General features: G+C 39.4%; 1 protein-coding gene across 3 annotated transcripts in view; it reads left to right on the forward strand.

Moving 5' to 3' along the window:
- Rbl2 (RB transcriptional corepressor like 2) overlaps positions 1-18,566 on the forward strand; it is a 52,594-nt gene that overhangs the window by 9,896 nt on the left and 24,132 nt on the right. For all 3 annotated transcript variants that reach the window (XM_085682025.2, XM_048426767.3, XM_048426768.3), the window contains exons 6-11: positions 1,573-1,718; positions 1,798-1,862; positions 2,795-2,981; positions 9,437-9,603; positions 14,524-14,633; positions 16,609-16,712. In XM_085682025.2, coding sequence (XP_085538151.2) covers positions 1,573-1,718; positions 1,798-1,862; positions 2,795-2,981; positions 9,437-9,603; positions 14,524-14,633; positions 16,609-16,712 — 779 coding nt within the window. The remainder of the gene's footprint in view (positions 1-1,572; positions 1,719-1,797; positions 1,863-2,794; positions 2,982-9,436; positions 9,604-14,523; positions 14,634-16,608; positions 16,713-18,566) is intronic.

The following is an 18,566-nucleotide window of genomic DNA, read 5'->3' on the forward strand; positions in this document are numbered from 1 at the left end:
TATAGTCTAATCTTTACTGCTGATTCTGTTTGAAGAACACTGTGGAAGAATTCTGATTGTCAGTTTGGCATGGTTTCAATTAGAATTTCAACTACCCTATCAGGGTTGATTTCAGAATTAGTGGAGTTAGCTACTGTAATTACCTGTTTGAGATGTAGAACTGCAGATAGATTCCTTGCCAGATTGCTTGCCTTACCCGAGTGTTATCTTCAGTTTATAGAACAAACAAAAAAGTAGAAAAACAAAACAAAAATAAGATTTTAGATTCCATTTAAGATTCTTTAGATTATGCATGTTCTTCAAATAAAGATGATGCAGATATCTGAAATTCAAGTGTGCTCTCTAAACCTTCTGGTCCAAGCATTTTGGACAAGGAACACTTGACCTTTACCCTTTCTGTACTCCTTTCCTTTCCCTTTCAGTTTATTCTTACGCTTTATCTTACTGGAAACTGAGTCCAGGACACCCCAGTCCTGTGATGTAGCTATTGCTTCCATTTGTTATTTTATGTTTTCTTCTATTTTTACCTCCTTCAATTTTCTTTGAAAATTTTGTGTTCTTTTGAAAGAGTACACTGTAAATGAGTATAAATACATCTAATATAATCAACTCAAAGTGGATAATTTTTGAGTTGTATAATTAAAACAATTGTTACATTTTAGTCAGGGGGCAGGGAGGAGGCATATGTATACCACAGTACACATGTGAGAAACCAACTTGAGGGAATCAGTTGTTGTGGACCAAACTCAGGATGTGAGGCTTGGAAGTGGGGCTTTACTGATGTGCCATCTCACCAGCCTGAATTGGGTAATTAATAATAACAATAATAATATATTATTGTTACATATAATAATACATATTATTGTATATAAGATAAAAATATATAATATATTATTATATGAAATAAAATAGTTTATGATGCAATGATGATTGTTTTTTTGAGGCAGAGTCTCTGAAGCTCTGGCTGTTGTGGATCTCGCTATGTAGGCCACATTGGCCCCATGCTCACAGAGATCCACCCTGCCTGCCTACTCCTGAGTGCTATGATTAAAGGTGTGCACCACCACACCCGGCAGAACTATGTAATTTGTTAAGTGGGGTTTTTTTTAATTTGTATGTAAAGCTCATTTGCACAATACAGTTCTTATTTTTTCAGACATTCTTACAACAACTTTTTCTTTAAGTTTTCTAACAATCTATAGTCACATAACAAATCATTTGAGTGGTGATGTACTTTGTTCATTTCCATTTAAAAAAGTATTTAATTTATAATGTAAGTAGTCATCTCTTTATGTGGGACAGGATGTTATAGCTCAGGCTGTCCTCATTCACAACAGTCCAGCCACTGGAGTATCGGTGTGAGGCAATGTGTCTGGGCTAAAGTGCCCTTTTTGTTTGTTTGTACTGGGATGCTACATGTCCAGCTCTCTCTTCATTTTCTGAGGCATATATAAATTAGATACACATGCCAATCATATCCTGAGCAGACTCACGGATATTTATGTTTCAGTGTATTATATGTTAGCTAACTGACGCTGACCTGTCTCTGTTCTGTGATTTTATACATCATAGGCACATCAGAGGATCCTAAGCCTTCCTCTGACCCACCTTGTGTCATTGAGAAGCTCTGCTCCTTACACGACGGCCTGGTGTTGGAGGCAAAGGGAATAAAGGAGCATTTCTGGAAACCCTATATTAGGAAACTTTTCGAAAAAAAGGTTTGTAAGCAATGACATAAGCATGCTTTCTGGATAAAGAGTTGGTGGCGTGTAATCTAAGGCCCTCTTTTCATCCTAGCTCCTTAAGGGGAAGGAAGAAAATCTCACCGGCTTCCTGGAGCCCGGCAACTTTGGGGAGAGCTTGTGAGTAGTGCGCTGCAGCCTGCGGTGACACTGGGTTATGGGGCGGGGGCTCAGTCTCGGCCTCTGTGCTCTGTGCTCAGATGCTTTCAGTACTGTATGGGAGAACTTGGGAAGCAACAAACAGGTCTAGAAACATCTACTTGTTTTTGTTCTGCTTAAAGTTTTATTAGTCAGGATTTTAGATTATAAATTTTGAAATTAAGAAATGCTTTTGTGCCAGGTGTGGTGGCACTTGTCTTTAATCCCAGCACTCAAGAGGCAGAGGCAAGTGGATCAGAGTTCAAGGCTTCTTGGTTCATAGAGCTAGTTCTAGGACAGCCAAGGTCACACAAGGAAATCCTGTCTCAAAAAAACAAAAACAAAAAAACAAAAAAACAAAAAAGAGAAAAAAGAAATTTTGTAGCTGGCCATCAGGATACATGTCTGACATCCCAGCACTTGGGACCTGAGGTAAGAAGACTGTAAGTTTGAGGCTACTTTGTTTAAAAAAATAAATAAATAAAAAGTTAAGAAAAGGGACCAGAAGACAGGTTTTTGGAACTAAAGAGGTGACAAAATGTGACAGTACCAGGTCTTCAGAGGTGCCAAGAACAGTGGCTGAAGTGTTCCTACATGATCTTATGCCAGTTATAGATCACCCAGGCTCACTATTGCTTATACTCAGTTCAGTTTAATGTAGCATATTGAATGTGTGCTATCATTTGCTATTCTTATTAGCTTACTGAAGGCAGATTGGTTCAGGGTCCCTATCTTGATACACTGTTGGAAAAACTATGCTCAGTGTGTGCTGGATATACAGAGTAAAGCAAACTTTTTGTAATGAGCAATTATTCTATTAAAATATGACTTTGAAAAACTTACCAGATTTTATAGTAAAAATGAAGTTCATGCTATGGACCATGAGCTGAAATGGCGGCCCTGTTTCCCCATAGTAAGGCTGTTAATAAGGCTTATGAAGAATATGTGTTAGCCGCTGGGAATTTGGATGAACGGATATTTCTTGGTGAGGATGCTGAGGAGGAAGTTGGGAGTCTCTCGCGGTGTCTGAATGCTGCCTCAGGTACAGAGAGTGCTGAACGAACACAGGTGAAAGACATCTTGCAGCAGCATCTTGACAAGGTGAGCCAAGCCAAGTAGAAAGCAGGTGAGCCCTGTGTGACGTAATGAGCATGTCTCAAGGTCTTGGGAGAGGGGGTCTGGGACGAGGGGAAAACGGGCTTCTGCTCGCTGTCCATAATCCTGTGTGTATGCATGCTTTAAGTGCTGTGGTAAGGAAAAGAAAATTCAAGTTATTGTATTGGTTTATTTTTTGATTTAGTACCAACTTTCAAATATTTACTTGGGTCTGAGAAGGGAATTGACTGTTAATCTCAACAGCTATGTTTTGCCGGCAGTCTTTGCTTTTGGAAAGATGGGCTGTGCTATTCAGTCTACATGGCAGACACTTAGGAAATAGCAGTCAACTCTAATTGGGGTTTGTGGATCTGTAGTCTAATTTTAAGAAAATTCTGTTGAACTGAAACCAAATTTTAAGATAATGAAAATTGGTGACTAGTTTCCCCTAGTTTCCCCTTCCCTATAACTGAGAAGCTTCAGACTTGACACTGGTCCACTTGTTTCTCTGTCTCTTTCTCTCTCCCTCTCTCTCTCTCTTTCTCTCTCTCTCCTTTCCTTTTCTTTTTTGTTGTTGAGACAGGTCTCACAATGCTTCCCAGGTTAACTTCAAATTCATAGCAATCATGCCTCAGCTGCCTAAGTGCTGAGATTACAGACATGAACACCATTTGATAAAACTCAAATGTTTTCATGTGCTAGGTTATGTTCTGGACTCTCAGAAATACAGCAGTGAGCAAAACAGCAACAACAAACAGCCTGTCCTAAAGAAACTTAGTTTTATTTGGGAAAGGTAGACAATAGCTAACCAAATAGTTAAATATATAATATGCTCGATGATGGTACATAGGGCAAATAAAATAGATAGTACAGAGTATTGTGAATGGGACAGAGTGTATGGACCTGGGTCCACAGTAGACACAGAGGCTGGAGTGGCTCTGAAGGTTAGTATTAATCGTCCTAAGATACCTGAGGGACAGATACTAAGATACTTGGGGACAGACGGAACTGATTTGAAGCCGGGAGAATAGCAACTCCTAAGATAGAAGGTAGGAACATGTCTGGTGTTGGAGGCGTGGTGAGAAGGCCCATGTGGTAAGAACATAGTTCATAAGGGAAGAGTCTCAAGGTGAGGGTGCAAGAAGGAGGTAAGAGGTCTATTAGTCTTTGGAAGCCATTGTAAGGACTTTGGCTGTAGTTGAGATGAAATGTTTCAACAGAGTATTGGGAAAGATGACCCCTACGTAATCTAATGAACATTTTTATTTTATTTATTTTATTTTTTTTATTAAAAATTTCCACCTCCTCCCATTTCCCTCTCCCTCCCCTAATGAACATTTTTAAAGGGCCTGGGAGAGGCAGGCTCAGGGCAAGAGAAAGTTAAGAGGCTGTTTTAGCAACTCTTCATGGTGGCTTGGTTTATAGAGACATTTGTATTTGGACCATATTTCAGAAATAGCATCCACAGGACTTACTGATATTTGGATTATGGCATTATTGGGTGAATGATATAAGTGTAAGTCCTGATAAATGCCTGTGAGGTCCTGAGTAGTCTGGTCATGTCGCCTGTGTATTCATCTCCTCCTGTTCTCCTCACCATTCCACTTTTTTCATTCTTCAGGTATACCAAGCATGCCACCAGCTCAAAACCTTGACCCTCCCACCTCTGCCTAGACATGTTTCTTCAAGATACTCATGTGGCTTACTTCCTCATTTTTTTCTGTTCTCTGCTAAGTTGATTCCTGTGAAACAATAGCCCAACACACTCCCACCCTCAAGACTCCATTTCCCTTACTCTGCTGTGGGTGCCCTCGTAGTAAATAAGTAGGTAATTGAACTGCTCTGTCGTCTGTGTTAGAATACAGGCATCAGGAGGGCTGCAGCTAGTGCCGTGTACAGTGCCTGCCATGTAGTAGTTATCCCTAAACTTTTACTATTGATATTTATCAAGAGGGAAGCGCGAGTGTGGGGTGGATTTAAAGTGAGGGTTATTAGCACATTGTATTTGAGATGTCTTTTGGGGATCCTGGTTGAGTCACTGAGAAGGCAGTTTAGAAATGTATTACTGGAGCATCCCAGAGAGGTTGGAGTTGTGGTTTTATGTTCTGAGTCAGCTGGGCATGGATGGTTAAAATCAGGAAATGAAGAGTCCCATTGGTGAGTTGTTGGAGAATAAAGATCTAAAGGCGGATTTCTGGAGCACACCAAACCCTGTCTCTACTAGAGAAAGGTGCATCCTAGTTGTTGTTTTGATTTTTGGAGACAGAATCTCTCTATACCCCTGTCTGTCCTGGAACTCTCCATGTAGACCAGGCTGGCCTCAAATTCAGAGATCTACCTCTCTCTGCCTCTCAAGTGCTAGGATTAAAGGCATGCGGCACCACACCTGGCCTAGTATTTTTAATATCAGCTCTGTACCCTGTAAGAGAATGCACAGGGAACTAAAGCTAAGCCCATTACTAGTGCCACAACATAGGGAAACCCCGTGCTGACCTTGAGGACTTCGGGCAGGAAGCTGTGGTGATGAGGCAACCTGTAGTGATGAGGCAAGCAGGCCTGCTTTTCATCCTGCCTGGCTCCCGCACGGCTAGCTTAGCCCCGGAAATAATTACACAGAAACTGTATTCATTTCAACACTGCATGGCCCATTATATCTAGCCCCTTCTTGGCTAACTCTCACATCTTAATTAACCCATTTCTAATAATCTGTATATCACCATGTGACTGAGGCTTACTGGGATGAGTCTAACCTACGTCCTCCTCGGAGAGGAGAGCCATGGCATCTGTCTGCCTCTGCTTCTTTCTCCCAGCATTCTGTTCTGTCTACTCCGCCTATCTAAGCTGCTGTCTTATCAAAAGTCCAAGGCAGTCTCTTTATTTAACCAATGAAAGTAACACATAGGCAGATGACCCTCCTACATCATTTCCCCTTTTTTCTGTTTAAACAAAAAAGAAAGGCTTTCACTTTGACATAGTAAAATTACATATAACAAAACAGTTATCAAGCAAGAATTACAGTTACAATATTTATGTCTATTTTATCTTTTATCATAACTAAGGAAAACTGTAACTATCTATTTATATATACTTCAACTTCATCGAAGACTCCAGAAGGATATAATATTACCTAAGTAAACAAGAAATAAGCAACTTCCAAACTCTAGAAATGACAGAGACATCTTGCTGCCTGGACAGTCACCCAAAGTTCCTCTGTACTGTTGGGGCATCCATCTTCGGCCTACAGGCCCATAGTATCCAGCAGACATTTCCATGAAGCAGGAAATTTCAAAGACAGTTCAGTCACTTTCTTTTGTATCCTGAAGAATGTCTTGCAGACTCTTTCATGAAGCAGAAACCCCGAAGGATCATCTCACCTTTAGGCCAGTTTAGCAGTCCTCTCTCTTCGGGTTCTCTGTGTCCAGTTTATGCAACAGTCCAGGCAAGAGCAGTTTCTTGTCCAAATGACTATCAAACTCCATAAGGAGCCTCTTAAATGCCCATCTTCCTCTTGAAGTAATTGGTGCTGCCAGGAGCAGACGTGTCTCATTGTCATGAAAAGCCCTAAGTTATTAAAACATTAAATGCCATATTCTGTAGTCTTTGAAAGATATGAAAAATGCATATTTAACTGAAATATATCTCTACATATCTAGAAAATCTAACTAACATGACTATAAGCTTGACTATTATCAATGATTATCCATTAACCTATATTTCTAATTTTACATTACAGTTTTAAATGAGCTACACAATCACAATACCTTAATCAAGATCAGAAATACATAAACATATAAAAAGATTGACCTTAAATTTATATCAATAAACCAAGATTTATACAAATGCAAATTATTCATATCTATATCATATCCCCTTTAAATGTAAAAGAATATTTATAAACAATATTTGGGAATATGGGCTCAGTTATTTCTCTCCAAACTGCTTCATGCTGAATGGGGGCACTGTTATTTAAGTCTTTCATGATATAACCTGTCTGCTAGGTTTATCTCAGTCGGCAGTTGAACAAAGTAATTTTTGAGGGTGTTCACAGCAAACTTTCAGGAGGGCATGGTCTATCATGCCATATTGGGATAGAAGCAATACACAGGGTGTCATCCTCTGTGAAAACAAAAGAAGAACCTCTTTTCCAAAGCATCATATCCTTAGACCCAAATTCTGAAGTCATAATAGCCTTATGATATCCATTCTGGTTTAGCTTGGCAGCTCATATAATGAAATGTCTCTCTGTACTTAGCTCCTTTACAGTAAAAAAAATTCAAAGAAAACACAATAATACAAAGAATTCAGACTCTCTGTGAATTTTCCATTTTTACATGGCTTATTTTTCTTTATTTCTTTTAATCTATAACTATCTGTACTCTGTCTCTTTAAAGACTTTACCCTTTTTTTAAGGCATAAACTTTATTCTCTATATTTTTCTTCTCTCTCCCAAGCCTATGTATGTCTAACACTATGACCCATTTAGAGGTCTTTTATGTCTGAATCTGTCCTATTGTATTGTCTTTAATTTTCTACCCTCCAGGTACATTTTTGCTTTGTGCTTTTAAATCGCTAAGTGCTTAAGAATCTAAGCTGTGACATTCCTAGATAAAAAACAGGTGTTGTGGGCTTGCCCTGCCCAGTCCAACATGTTGGAGCTGCTTGTGCCTCTGAGCCGTGCACATTGCACACTAGCATGGAGGAGCTGCTTGTGCCTCTGGGCCACAGCAGTCAATGTCCCCCTTTTAGGCACACAGTGAGTCTAGTTGCCATCAAACAAACCATAGAACTTTACTCCAAATGCTCCATTCAAAAGCTCTGTCTCCTGCAGCTTTTTTCCTCTTGCGGCTGCTGAGTCAGGAAAATTTCTCTGCGGCACGCCACTAACAAACAGCAAAAAGCTGCTTTAAACTCTGTTTTTTTCTGTGTTTAAAATTAAGCTCTCTCAGGTTTTTCATGGATCTAGTTCACCACGTTGAGGTGCCAATTGTAGTGATGAGGCAAGCAGGCCTGCTTTTCATCCTGCCCAGCTCCTGCACGGCTAGCTTAGCCCTGGAAATAATAACACAGAAACTGTATTCATTTAAACACTGCCTGGCCTATTAGTTCTAGCCTCTTTTTGGCTAACTCTCACATCTTAATTAACCCATTTCTAATAATCTGTGTATCACCACGTGACTGTGGCTTACTGGGATGAGTCTAACCTACGTCCACCTCGGAGAGGAGAGCCATGGCATCTCCCTGCCTCTGCTTCTTTCTCCCAGCATTCTATTCTGTCTACTCCGCCTATCTAAGCTGCTGTCCTATCAAAAGTCCAAGGCAGACTCTTTATTTAACCAATGAAAGTAACACATATACAGAAGACCCTCCTATATCACCTAGTTTCTATAAAACCAATGCTGCTTGTGAGTGAGACTGCTTTATGTGTTGCTGGCTGCTATGACTTCTTCACATGTATCCAGGACATTTTTATCTCACATGACAGGCAGGTAGTGGTTCATGTGCAGGGATGTGGGCAGTGCAGAAGCCAAAATAGCAGCCATCTGATTCACCTCATCTACCCAGACCATCTTATTGCCTTTAAATAATAATAAGAATTTCCTCATGTCTGTAGCTAAGACATAGAACACATATTTATTTCAATTTAGTGAATGGTTTGTGCCTTCATGTGTCCTGGGAATTGAACAGTTTGTTCTGTTACTAAGTGAAAGCTTTGCTAAGCATTTGAAAGTCTAGGGTGAGTACATTCAATACTTGGCAAAAATGCTGAGTTCTGAGTATTAAAAATGCTTTAAGCTAACAACCTTTTAGAGTTTCTTTAAAAAGTTGGAAAAACTGATTTGCTAGTATATGTATTCATGTTTAAATTCTTGCTCGCATATTTTTCATATGCATGTTAAATGTTCACCAGCTTGCTCCTCTGAAGACCTGTCTGCTTGAGAGGAACTGTCGTGGAACTAAAGTCTGGCGGTGACTGATGAGGACTTGCAGTGCATCAGATTTTCCTTTTACTTAGTATTTATTTATTTTTGAAATGTTTACCTTCTGAAGTAGATCTGATGCATTGGTTTTTATTTAGGCCGGATTCCAGCCTTTGCTTCCATGTCTTTGCATGTCACTCCCCAGCAGTGGACTGAAGCTGTGGGAGTGATGCTCTTAGTGTTTTCAAACCTGATTTCCCTGTGTGCTGAGCATGGGCTCTGGAGGGGAGCTCCTAGAGAGATAGAGCCCATATGCGTAAGTCACACTGTGCCGTTGTAAAGAGAACTTTTAATTGTCTAGACTATGTATGTATTGTTCTTATTTGGGAGAACATGTTTGGATAATAGAAGTTCTGAGTGGAATTATGTTTAAATTCTCAAAATGGCAATGTTTGATATACTAAAATATGTTGATAGAAAATCTCATTGTCTTGAATTCCTATTTGTGGTGTAATTTAAGGAAACTTAATTTCTGTCCTCTAGTCTAAAGCACTTAGAGTCTGCACACCACTGACTGGCGTGAGGTATGTTCAGGAGAACAACCCTTCAGTGACCCCCGTCTCCACAACTGCATATAGCCTGAGTCGCCTTCACACCATGCTGAGTGGCCTCAGGAATGCACCCAGTGAGAGGCTTGAACAGATACTCAGGTTGGTTTTAATTTTGTCTGCCTTCCAAGAGTTAGTTGTTGACCATTTTTCAATTTACCATAAATTTTCAGTATTAGTGCCTTACCAAGTTGCTCTTTCACGGTCTTGCATTAATTGTATAGCTAGCCTTATTAATCAGTAAATGATATAGCAATATGAAATGTGTAAGCAAGCATTCATGGTGGTATTTGCTTGTAATTCCATGACTCAGGAATCTGAGACAGGAAGATCACAAGTGTGAGGCTAGCCTGGGCCACAGAGTGAGACTCTGTCTCATAAATAAGCAATTTTAAAGAAGATATGTAAGTAGAAAACAGTCGCTTGCTCAGACTTATTTACATGTGGTATAGCAGACAGTGACTACAATAGACACTGTACAGTTTCCTGTTTGTTAGCAGCAAATGTAAAGGAACAGCACAGCCGGCACACGCCTCCATCCGAGGCCTGGGAGTGAAAGCAGGAAGGCCAGGAATTCAAGGTTGTCCTCCACCACAGGAGCTTGAGGCCAGCTGGACTGCATAAAGCCCCGTCTTAGAAAGAGCACCCCCAAACCAAACAACCAAGCAAAAAAACATGTGCTTACATGTAGGATAATTCAGAAAAATACAGTTCATAGATGGAATCTACTGTATAATAAAAATATTAAAATACTATGTAGTTAATATCAATAAGGAAATTTACATACTTAAAAAATAAAATTCTAGCATTATTTGGAAAAAAAGCAGGTTTATTACTCTAATTGTTATAAATCTGTTGGTTTTTTTTCAAATTTTGTTTTACAAACTTTTTGTTTGTTTGTTTGTTTGTTTTGAACAGTCCTAGCTGTCTTGAATTCACTATGTAGACCAAACTGGTCTTAAACTTATGATTCCCCCTGCCTCTGCTTCTTGAGTACTGTGATTATGAACATATATGACACCAACCTGGGCTAAATATTTTTCCTAACTAGAAATACTTTTGTAATTGATAAGAGGTTGCTCTTCTGGATCTTGATCATAATAACATTTTGACTTGCATCAATACTTTACATCTCAACATTTATATTAAAAAATTCACATATACATAAAAGTGAGAGGAACAGCCATTACTTTGTTTCTGTTCCCTGTTTTTTATAATTTATTTATTTGTTTATTTATTATGTATACAATATTCTATCTGCGTGTATGCCTGAAGGCCAGAAGAAGGCCATTATAGATGGTTGTGAGCCACCATGTGGTTGTTGGGAATTGAACTCAGGACCTTTGGAAGAGCAGGCAATGCTTTTAACCACTGAGCCATCTCTCCAGCTCCCCTGTTCCCTGTTTTTTCTCTCACAATCATATACTTAAATACTTTTGATCCTATTCAGAACTACTGATGAAGGAAGAGTAGGAAAAAAAAATACGTTTGTATGTCAGGGTCTAATGCGGTCCAAACTGACCTCAACCTTCTAAGTAGTCACTCCTGCTGCTCCTCCCTCCACTCCCAAGTGCCGTCTCATCATGGTTCCCAAAGCACATGATCCACATTTGCACCCTGATAGCTGGGTATTTGGGAGCATATAGTTACCTTCAAATCGGCCAACCAGGTAAGTTCACTTGCCTCTTGCAAAACACTAATAGCTCTGTTCTGGAAGCCCAAATTTATTTTGAAGTCTTGAGCAATTTCTCATACTTGAAAAGAGGGGAGTTTGTGTGTCAGAGGTTCAGGGATTCTGATAGCTCACCAAGTGCCACAGTAGCAACAGTAAGATCTCCGTACTCTTCCACTAGAGCCACGTTTTGTGAGTGTTTTTGTAGGCAGTTGCTGCCTCTGATTTCCCACTGGTAGGTCTGTGGCCAGTCTGCTTTGTATGAACCACAATATAGAAACTTCTCATTTACCACTCCTGCTGGGACTCGGCAAGCTAGAAGTGGCATTGCTTAAAAGAGCGGCGATGGTACAATAGTGGTTATAAATATCTCAGACTGTCTTAGTCCCAGCTGTTTAGGGAGTTGAAGGAGGGGGGTGGAATGTCAGTGACGGTAGGGGGGATTGATCTAGAACAAAATTCTGAAGGGTGGCTCAGATTTGAAAAGATTGGAAGCACTCACTGTGTCAGGTCCTTAGTTTCTGCGAGCTCTGTAGAACACTCCTAACCTGGGGAGACCTACTTTAGTTCTTTGTTCTGCCCAAGGCTCATAGGAGTATCAGTGAGTTTTCAAGAAAAACACAGTAGGCGGAATGTAATTTTTATTTGTTTGTGCGTAACTCGGGCTAGCCTCCAACTACAGAGGTAGTAGAGGGTGACCTTGAAGCCTCTGAGTCTCCTGCTGTCACCTCCCCAGTGCTGGACTCTCCGGCCTGAACCACCAGAGTCATGTAGTGCTGGTGGAACTCACAGCTTCATGCATGTCCACCAGCTGAGAGACATCTCCAGCTCACAGTGTACTTCTGTGTATAACTTAGGCAACTTGATTTGAGAAAGCCCATTCCAAAATTCCTAAGACTTTATGGTTTGATTGTATAGATGTTCTGCAGTATGAGCTTATTCTGGTAATATAGAGTAATATATATATATATATATAAACCTCAACAATTTCCATCCATAGCTAACTAGGCTAACTGAAGTTCAAGGATGATTACTTTCCCTTTGTATTTCACAGTCCTCTTTTTTTTTTTTAAAAAAAAAACAACTTGATTATGATTCGCACTGAACAGCCCACGTTTCAGTGGCTTCTTCCTAAGTCAGATTTTTCAGATGACCTCTATATGTCTTGAATTTAGGAGCATTTTATTTTTATCTTTCCAATGAATTTGGTAGTGGGCAATTGACAAAAAATTCTGGGAATTTAGGTGTGCACAAAGTCCTATGCATAATCTGAGTGTATTTTCTTTCTCATCTGTTCCTCATATGAAAAAATAAGAAAACGAGCCTGTAGAATCTAATGCTGAGATATGACTTTGTGACTTAGATATGATATGGTAGTTAATTTTATGTGTCAGTTTGGCTAGGTTACAGTACCTAATTTTACCAAATACCGGTCTGGATGTTGCTTCAAAGGAGTAATTATTTACTCTTTTTGGAAACAGGGTCTTGGCCAGACACATGGCCATGATCCTAGCACTTAGGGCTGAGCAGGAGGATCATAAATTCAAGGCTAGCCTGCATTACAGAATGAGGCCATATTACAAATCAAGTCTGTGTTACTGAAGCTGAAATTGAACTCACCATGTAGTCCAGGTTGGCCTTAAACTCATTATTCTCCTGCCTCAGCTGCTAGAGTAGCTAAGAGAAGCATTTTAGATGTATTTTATAAAAGTCTAAAATCTTTCAGATCTTTTTATAATCTCTAGTCATGACAGCTCTAATCTTAGATATTATTAATAGAATTATATATTATCAGTAGATGCCAGGTAAAGCCAACTTTTTTTGATAAATGATGCATGATTAATAAAAGCTTGGCAACAGATTGGGGTTCAACCTGAAGGTCAGAAAGGCAAAATAGCCAGCCACTGGCTCTTACCTTGACCTCAGTTCAAAATGGCAATCCTGCCTCCAGGATCTCAGAATGAAACTGTGTCTGGGAGCTATTTTCTCCCATTTTATAATCTTCTCTAGTTCTGGGATTAAAGGCATACACTGCCCAGTTTGTATGACGACTAATGTGGTTACTGGATTAAAGGTGTGTGTTATCACTGTCTGGCTGTAAGGCTGACCAGTGTGGCTGTTTACTCTCCTGATCCCCAAGCAAGCTTTATTTATTAAAATACAATTAAAATACTGCTACAGATAAACTTTAAAGTATATGTATATATTCATAAATAAAATTCTATACTTTTTTATATAGTTAACTCTAGTTATGTCTCACAAGTATGGAACTTTTTTGTAATTTTATAAACTGGCTAAAGTTTTGCTATGTATGAATATTTAATCATATATAATTATATACATGCATATGATCAAGTTAAAACATAGTTGTTTAAATATATAATAGTTATAATTTGATTATTTATATATGTGTGTGTATTATCAAATTAAACAGTTGTGATCAGATTAAAACAGTTGTTATAAAAGCCCCAAAGGTAATGATCTGTGTGACACTTCTGCACTGAACATATATTGCTAATAAAAACAAACAATGAACAAGAGGGTGAGAGAGATGGTTCAGCTGGTAAAGTGCTTGCTTTATATAAGAACCTGACATTTCTCCCTATCTCCCACATAAAAAGTTTGGTGGCAAAGGCTTAGTACCTCAGTGCTAGGTCGGAGACAGGTGGATCCCCGAGGCTGCTGGCCAGTCATCCTAGCTTAATCAGTGATCTCCAGGTTCTCAGTGAGAGACCCTGTTTTAACAACAGGTGTATATCTGCTGAGGGACAACCTCTGAGGTTGATCCGTGGATTCCACAAACATAAGCTCATACTTGCATAGGTCCCCACACATGTGTGCCCATAAATATTTGAACATACACATATATAAACACTCCATACACAAATAATATATTTAAAAGTCAATGAAATAAGCCTCATATGGGGGAATTAAAAATGTCAATATTGGCTTATATGTGCTTATAGTATAGGTTCTGTACCCCTTTATTATTTTTTTTCCCCCAGTGGTTCTTCCCAGAAGTTTCACTCCCCACTAGACAGTCACTTGAGGGCAGTTTGGTTGCTGTTAATGATGTAAAATATAAGGTTGTGGGGTCAGTCACAGCATAAAATGAGCCCCAGATCAAGTGCAAAAAAGTGAACAACTCTACACAGAAATACTTCTACCACTTGAAATAGTAATACCGTCTTTGAAAAGAAAGTATGAGATTTCCTTCATTCATTTGCAAAGTATATAGTGTCTGCTCAAAGCATTTTCTATTTATATGTTAACAAAATTTATACTTTTAGACATTGCATTTCTTTGTGGCCAAAACATGTTACATTAGATAATCTCACATTACTTTTTAGGACATGTTCCCGAGACCCAACTCATGCTATTGCTAACAGACTGAAAGAAATGCATGAACTGTATTCTCAGCATTTTCAACCAGATGAGGATTCTAGTAATTGTGCTAAAGGTAAGATTTACTGTTGTCCAGACTGCTCCTCACTTAGACGTCTGACTACGTGCAGTCAGACAAGGAAAGACTAGACCTGTAAACCGAAGGCTGTGGTGTAGCAGTCCGTCTTTTCCATCAGTGACGTGATTGCTGGGCCCTGTTCAGAAACAGAAGGTTTAGTCTAATATCTGTTAATTGTACCTTTAGCACTGTTTGATTTGTAAGTTTTTATTTGTGAGCTGGAAATTTGTATTTGGTTCTTCAGCATAGAAAAACAGCATAGAAAAAATAAATCAAAAACAAAGAAAGACAGAAGCTGCACAGCTTGACTCTCCCTTCTCTGAAAGGCATGGGACCAGAAATATTCAGGTTTTTTTTTCAGCTGTAGATTGTTGCATATACAAAATGAAATACTTTGGACATGGAACTGAAATCTAAAGACAAAAGTAACTTACGTTTCGTGTATCCTGCATATAGTCTGGTCCTTTCCATCACTCTTCAGTGCGCTTGTATCTGACTTACACATCTTGTGGCATGATGTTGATTTTCAAAAAGTCTCAGACTTTGGATTTCTGCTTTAGCAGTTCTCAGTCTGTAACTGGTACAGGGCCTAAAGCTGGCTGGGAATTTCTTCATGTCATGAATCAAAACCAAGTATACTAGAATAATAAACCAGTTATATACTGCTTAATATAGTATGTACTAGTTAGCTCTTGTTTCTATGAATATCTAAGATAATTAACTTCTGAAACTAAAAGTTTGTTCAGCTCCTGATTTGTAAGTTTCAGCTTATGACTAGTAGTACAGTTGCTTTGACCTCTGTGAGTGGAATTGTCATGGCAGGGAGAGCAGGGTATACACACTCATCAAGAATCCAGGAGCCCACAATCCCTTTAGAGGCTATGCCTCTAATGACTTAAGAACCTCTCTTGAGGCCCTACCTCTTAATGGTCCCACTACTTTCCAACAGTGCCACCAAGGGTACCAAAGCTTAAACACATAAGTCTTTGAAGGACTTCCAACACCAAGCCATAGTGGAATGGAATTGTTATGTTCAAAATGATAGTGTGTGTGTCTAATATAGAGACAATGATAGTGTGTGCGTCTCATGCAGAGACAGTGATAGTGTGTGCGTCTCATGTAGAGACAGTGATAGTGTGTGCGTCTCATGCAGAGACAGTGATAGTGTGTGCGTCTCATGTAGAGATACTAAGTTCTTTATATGCTGCTTTTGTGTCAGTTTTAGAAAGTATGAAAACGTTAACATTAACGGTACTTAAGCCAGTTGTGGAGCTCACATTTATAATTCCAGTGCTTGGGAGGCTGTGGCAGGACTAGTGATTAAAGCTAAAGGCCAGCCTGGGCTACAGAGTGCACCCTGACTCAGGGAAAAAAGGAATATTGAGAAATTTTTAGGGATAATTGAAACATCAACTATAGAAAGTATGAATTTGGGCCAGAGAGATGGCTCAACACAGAGGTTCTCAATCAGTGGGTCAAGACCCCTTTGGGGTTCAGGTGAAACTTTCACAGGGGTTGCATATCAGATATTTACATTACGATTCATAACAGCAATGAAATTGCAGTTATGAAGTAACAACAAAAATAATTTTCCTCCCAAACCATGAGGAACTATATTAAAGGGTCACAGCACTAGACAGTTTGAAAAGCACTGGCTCACAGTTAAGAGCTCTTCCAGAGGACCCAGGTTCAATTCCCAGCACCCACACAACGGCTCAGAGCATCTATAGCCCCAGTCCCAGGGGATCCGATGCCCTTTTCTTGCCTCTTGGGGAACCAGGCACACATGGCACAGATATATGTGCAAGCAGAACATCAATATACATTAAATAAATAAATTTAATTAAAATAATTGAAAGTATGGATTTGGTTTTTAGATTTTATTTTGTGAATAGAGAAGGGAGGGATTAATCTTTTCCATGATATTTACTTAATTCGTGTTTAATTTTTGTGACTTTTCTTATTTCAACAGAAATTGCCAACAAATATTTTCGTTTTGCAGAAATGCTTTACTATAAAGTATTAGAGTCTGTTATTGAGCAGGAACAGAAAAGATTGGGAGACACGGATTTATCTGTGAGTACAATATGATGTATTGATCACTGCAGTAAAACGGAGCTTCATCCTCACCCTCACCCCAAACAAAAGGCCGTTACAAAGAGATGATGTATTCTTTAGGGAATAAGATTAGCACCGAAGGAAACAAACTTATACACAGAGCCCTCGGCCCTAACAGTGTAAGGTATATGGAGTGGAGTAAAGGAGTGATTCTCACTGTGGCAGGTCATACATTATAACACTGATTTTAGAATAGGAGGAATCTGTAGATGTATTCATTACTTCTTTATTGTGATAAGATACAATGATGAAAGCAACTTATAGAAGAAAGAGTTTATTTGGGCTAACAGTTCCAGAGGGAAGGAGTCCATGATGGCTGAGTGAGGGCACAGTGACAGGAACAGAAAGCTGAAGACTCACATCTTTACCAGCAAGCACAAGGCAGAGAGAGTGGGAAGAGTGTGAGGCTTTGAAACTGTAAGGTTGCCTCCAGTGACAAACCTGGTCCAACAAGGCCACACTTCCTAAATCTTTCCCAAACAATACCACCAAATAGGGACCACGTAATCAAACCCCTGAGTGTATGAGTGACATTCTTATTCATACCCCAGTAGTCAAGTGTTAAAATACTCAGACTGGACTTGAGCGGGGTTGTCTGATAGAAGGAAAACACAGGCTGTTGATTGGATGGGACTTGAACTTAAGTCTCCAAGCATCCTTTCGCTCAGATGATTTTTCTTATATTTTCCCATGGCTTACCCTTTAATCTTACCTGCTTTGGAGGCTGACCAGTAGAATCACAATTTTAGGGTCTGCCTGAGGTTCTTAACAAGTTTGAGGCCATCCTGTGCAACAAAAAAACCAAAGACGGGCTGGGGATGAATTCATTCCATTACGATGGCTTAGCATTGCAAGGTCTTGGGGAGTATCACCAAAAAAAAAAAAAAAGATTTTTTTTTCCCAAAATGATCTTTATAAACTAGTAAAATACCCTAAACAAACAGTAGTGTCTTATAATTATACATAATTTTATGTATTTTATGTGGCATTTAAAAATAGTCTCTTATAAAGATGAAGCTAGGGAAAACCAGAACTACTCAATTAATAAAAATAAGGCTAGGAGCATGAACTGTGAGAACTATGGGAAAGCACCGTAGCACTTTCATGGTTATCTACCTATCACTCACATTAACTTAAAAGAGACTCTTTACAATTAGAGTGCTAATTTTGAGCTGGGCGGTGGTGGTGCACACCTTTAGTTCCAGCACTGGGGAGGCAGAGGCAGGCAGATCTCTGTGAGTTCGAGGCTAGCCTGGGCTACAGAGCGAGTTCCAGGGATGCACAGAGGAACCGATCTTGAACAACAGCAACAACAAAAGGGCGGGAAGAAAAAAGCTTGCTGGCTTTGGAGCTGAGGAGCTGACTCAGAGGTTAAAGCACTGGCCGCCCGCACAGTGGGTTCAGTGGACTGCGCCCATGGTGGCTTACGACTCTCTACCTCCAGTTCCAGGATATCTGATGCGCTCTTCCTGCCTCTCCAGACACCAGAGCAGCAGAGAGTGCTGCACAGAAAATATGGACGTGGAACACTCATACATAGGGATAAGACAAATTTTTAAAAGAGAGCTAATTTTTAAAATGACATTTTAAAAGTTATAAAATTGGCCAGTAATTAGTTTGAATTTCTTGTAACATTTAGCTCTTTTTCTTTTATTAAAATTTGAGACAAGGTCTTACTATGTAGTACATGTAGACTTTAAACTTAGTATAACCCACACTGGCCTTAAACTTCTAATCTTCCTGCCCCAGTCTCCCAAATGCTGCGACTACAGGGACATACTATTGTTTCTTTTTTGGTTTGTTTTAATTTTT

This window comes from Myodes glareolus, chromosome 22 (assembly GCF_982192425.1).
Source record: "Myodes glareolus chromosome 22, mMyoGla1.1, whole genome shotgun sequence".
Lineage (NCBI taxonomy): Eukaryota > Metazoa > Chordata > Mammalia > Rodentia > Cricetidae > Myodes > Myodes glareolus.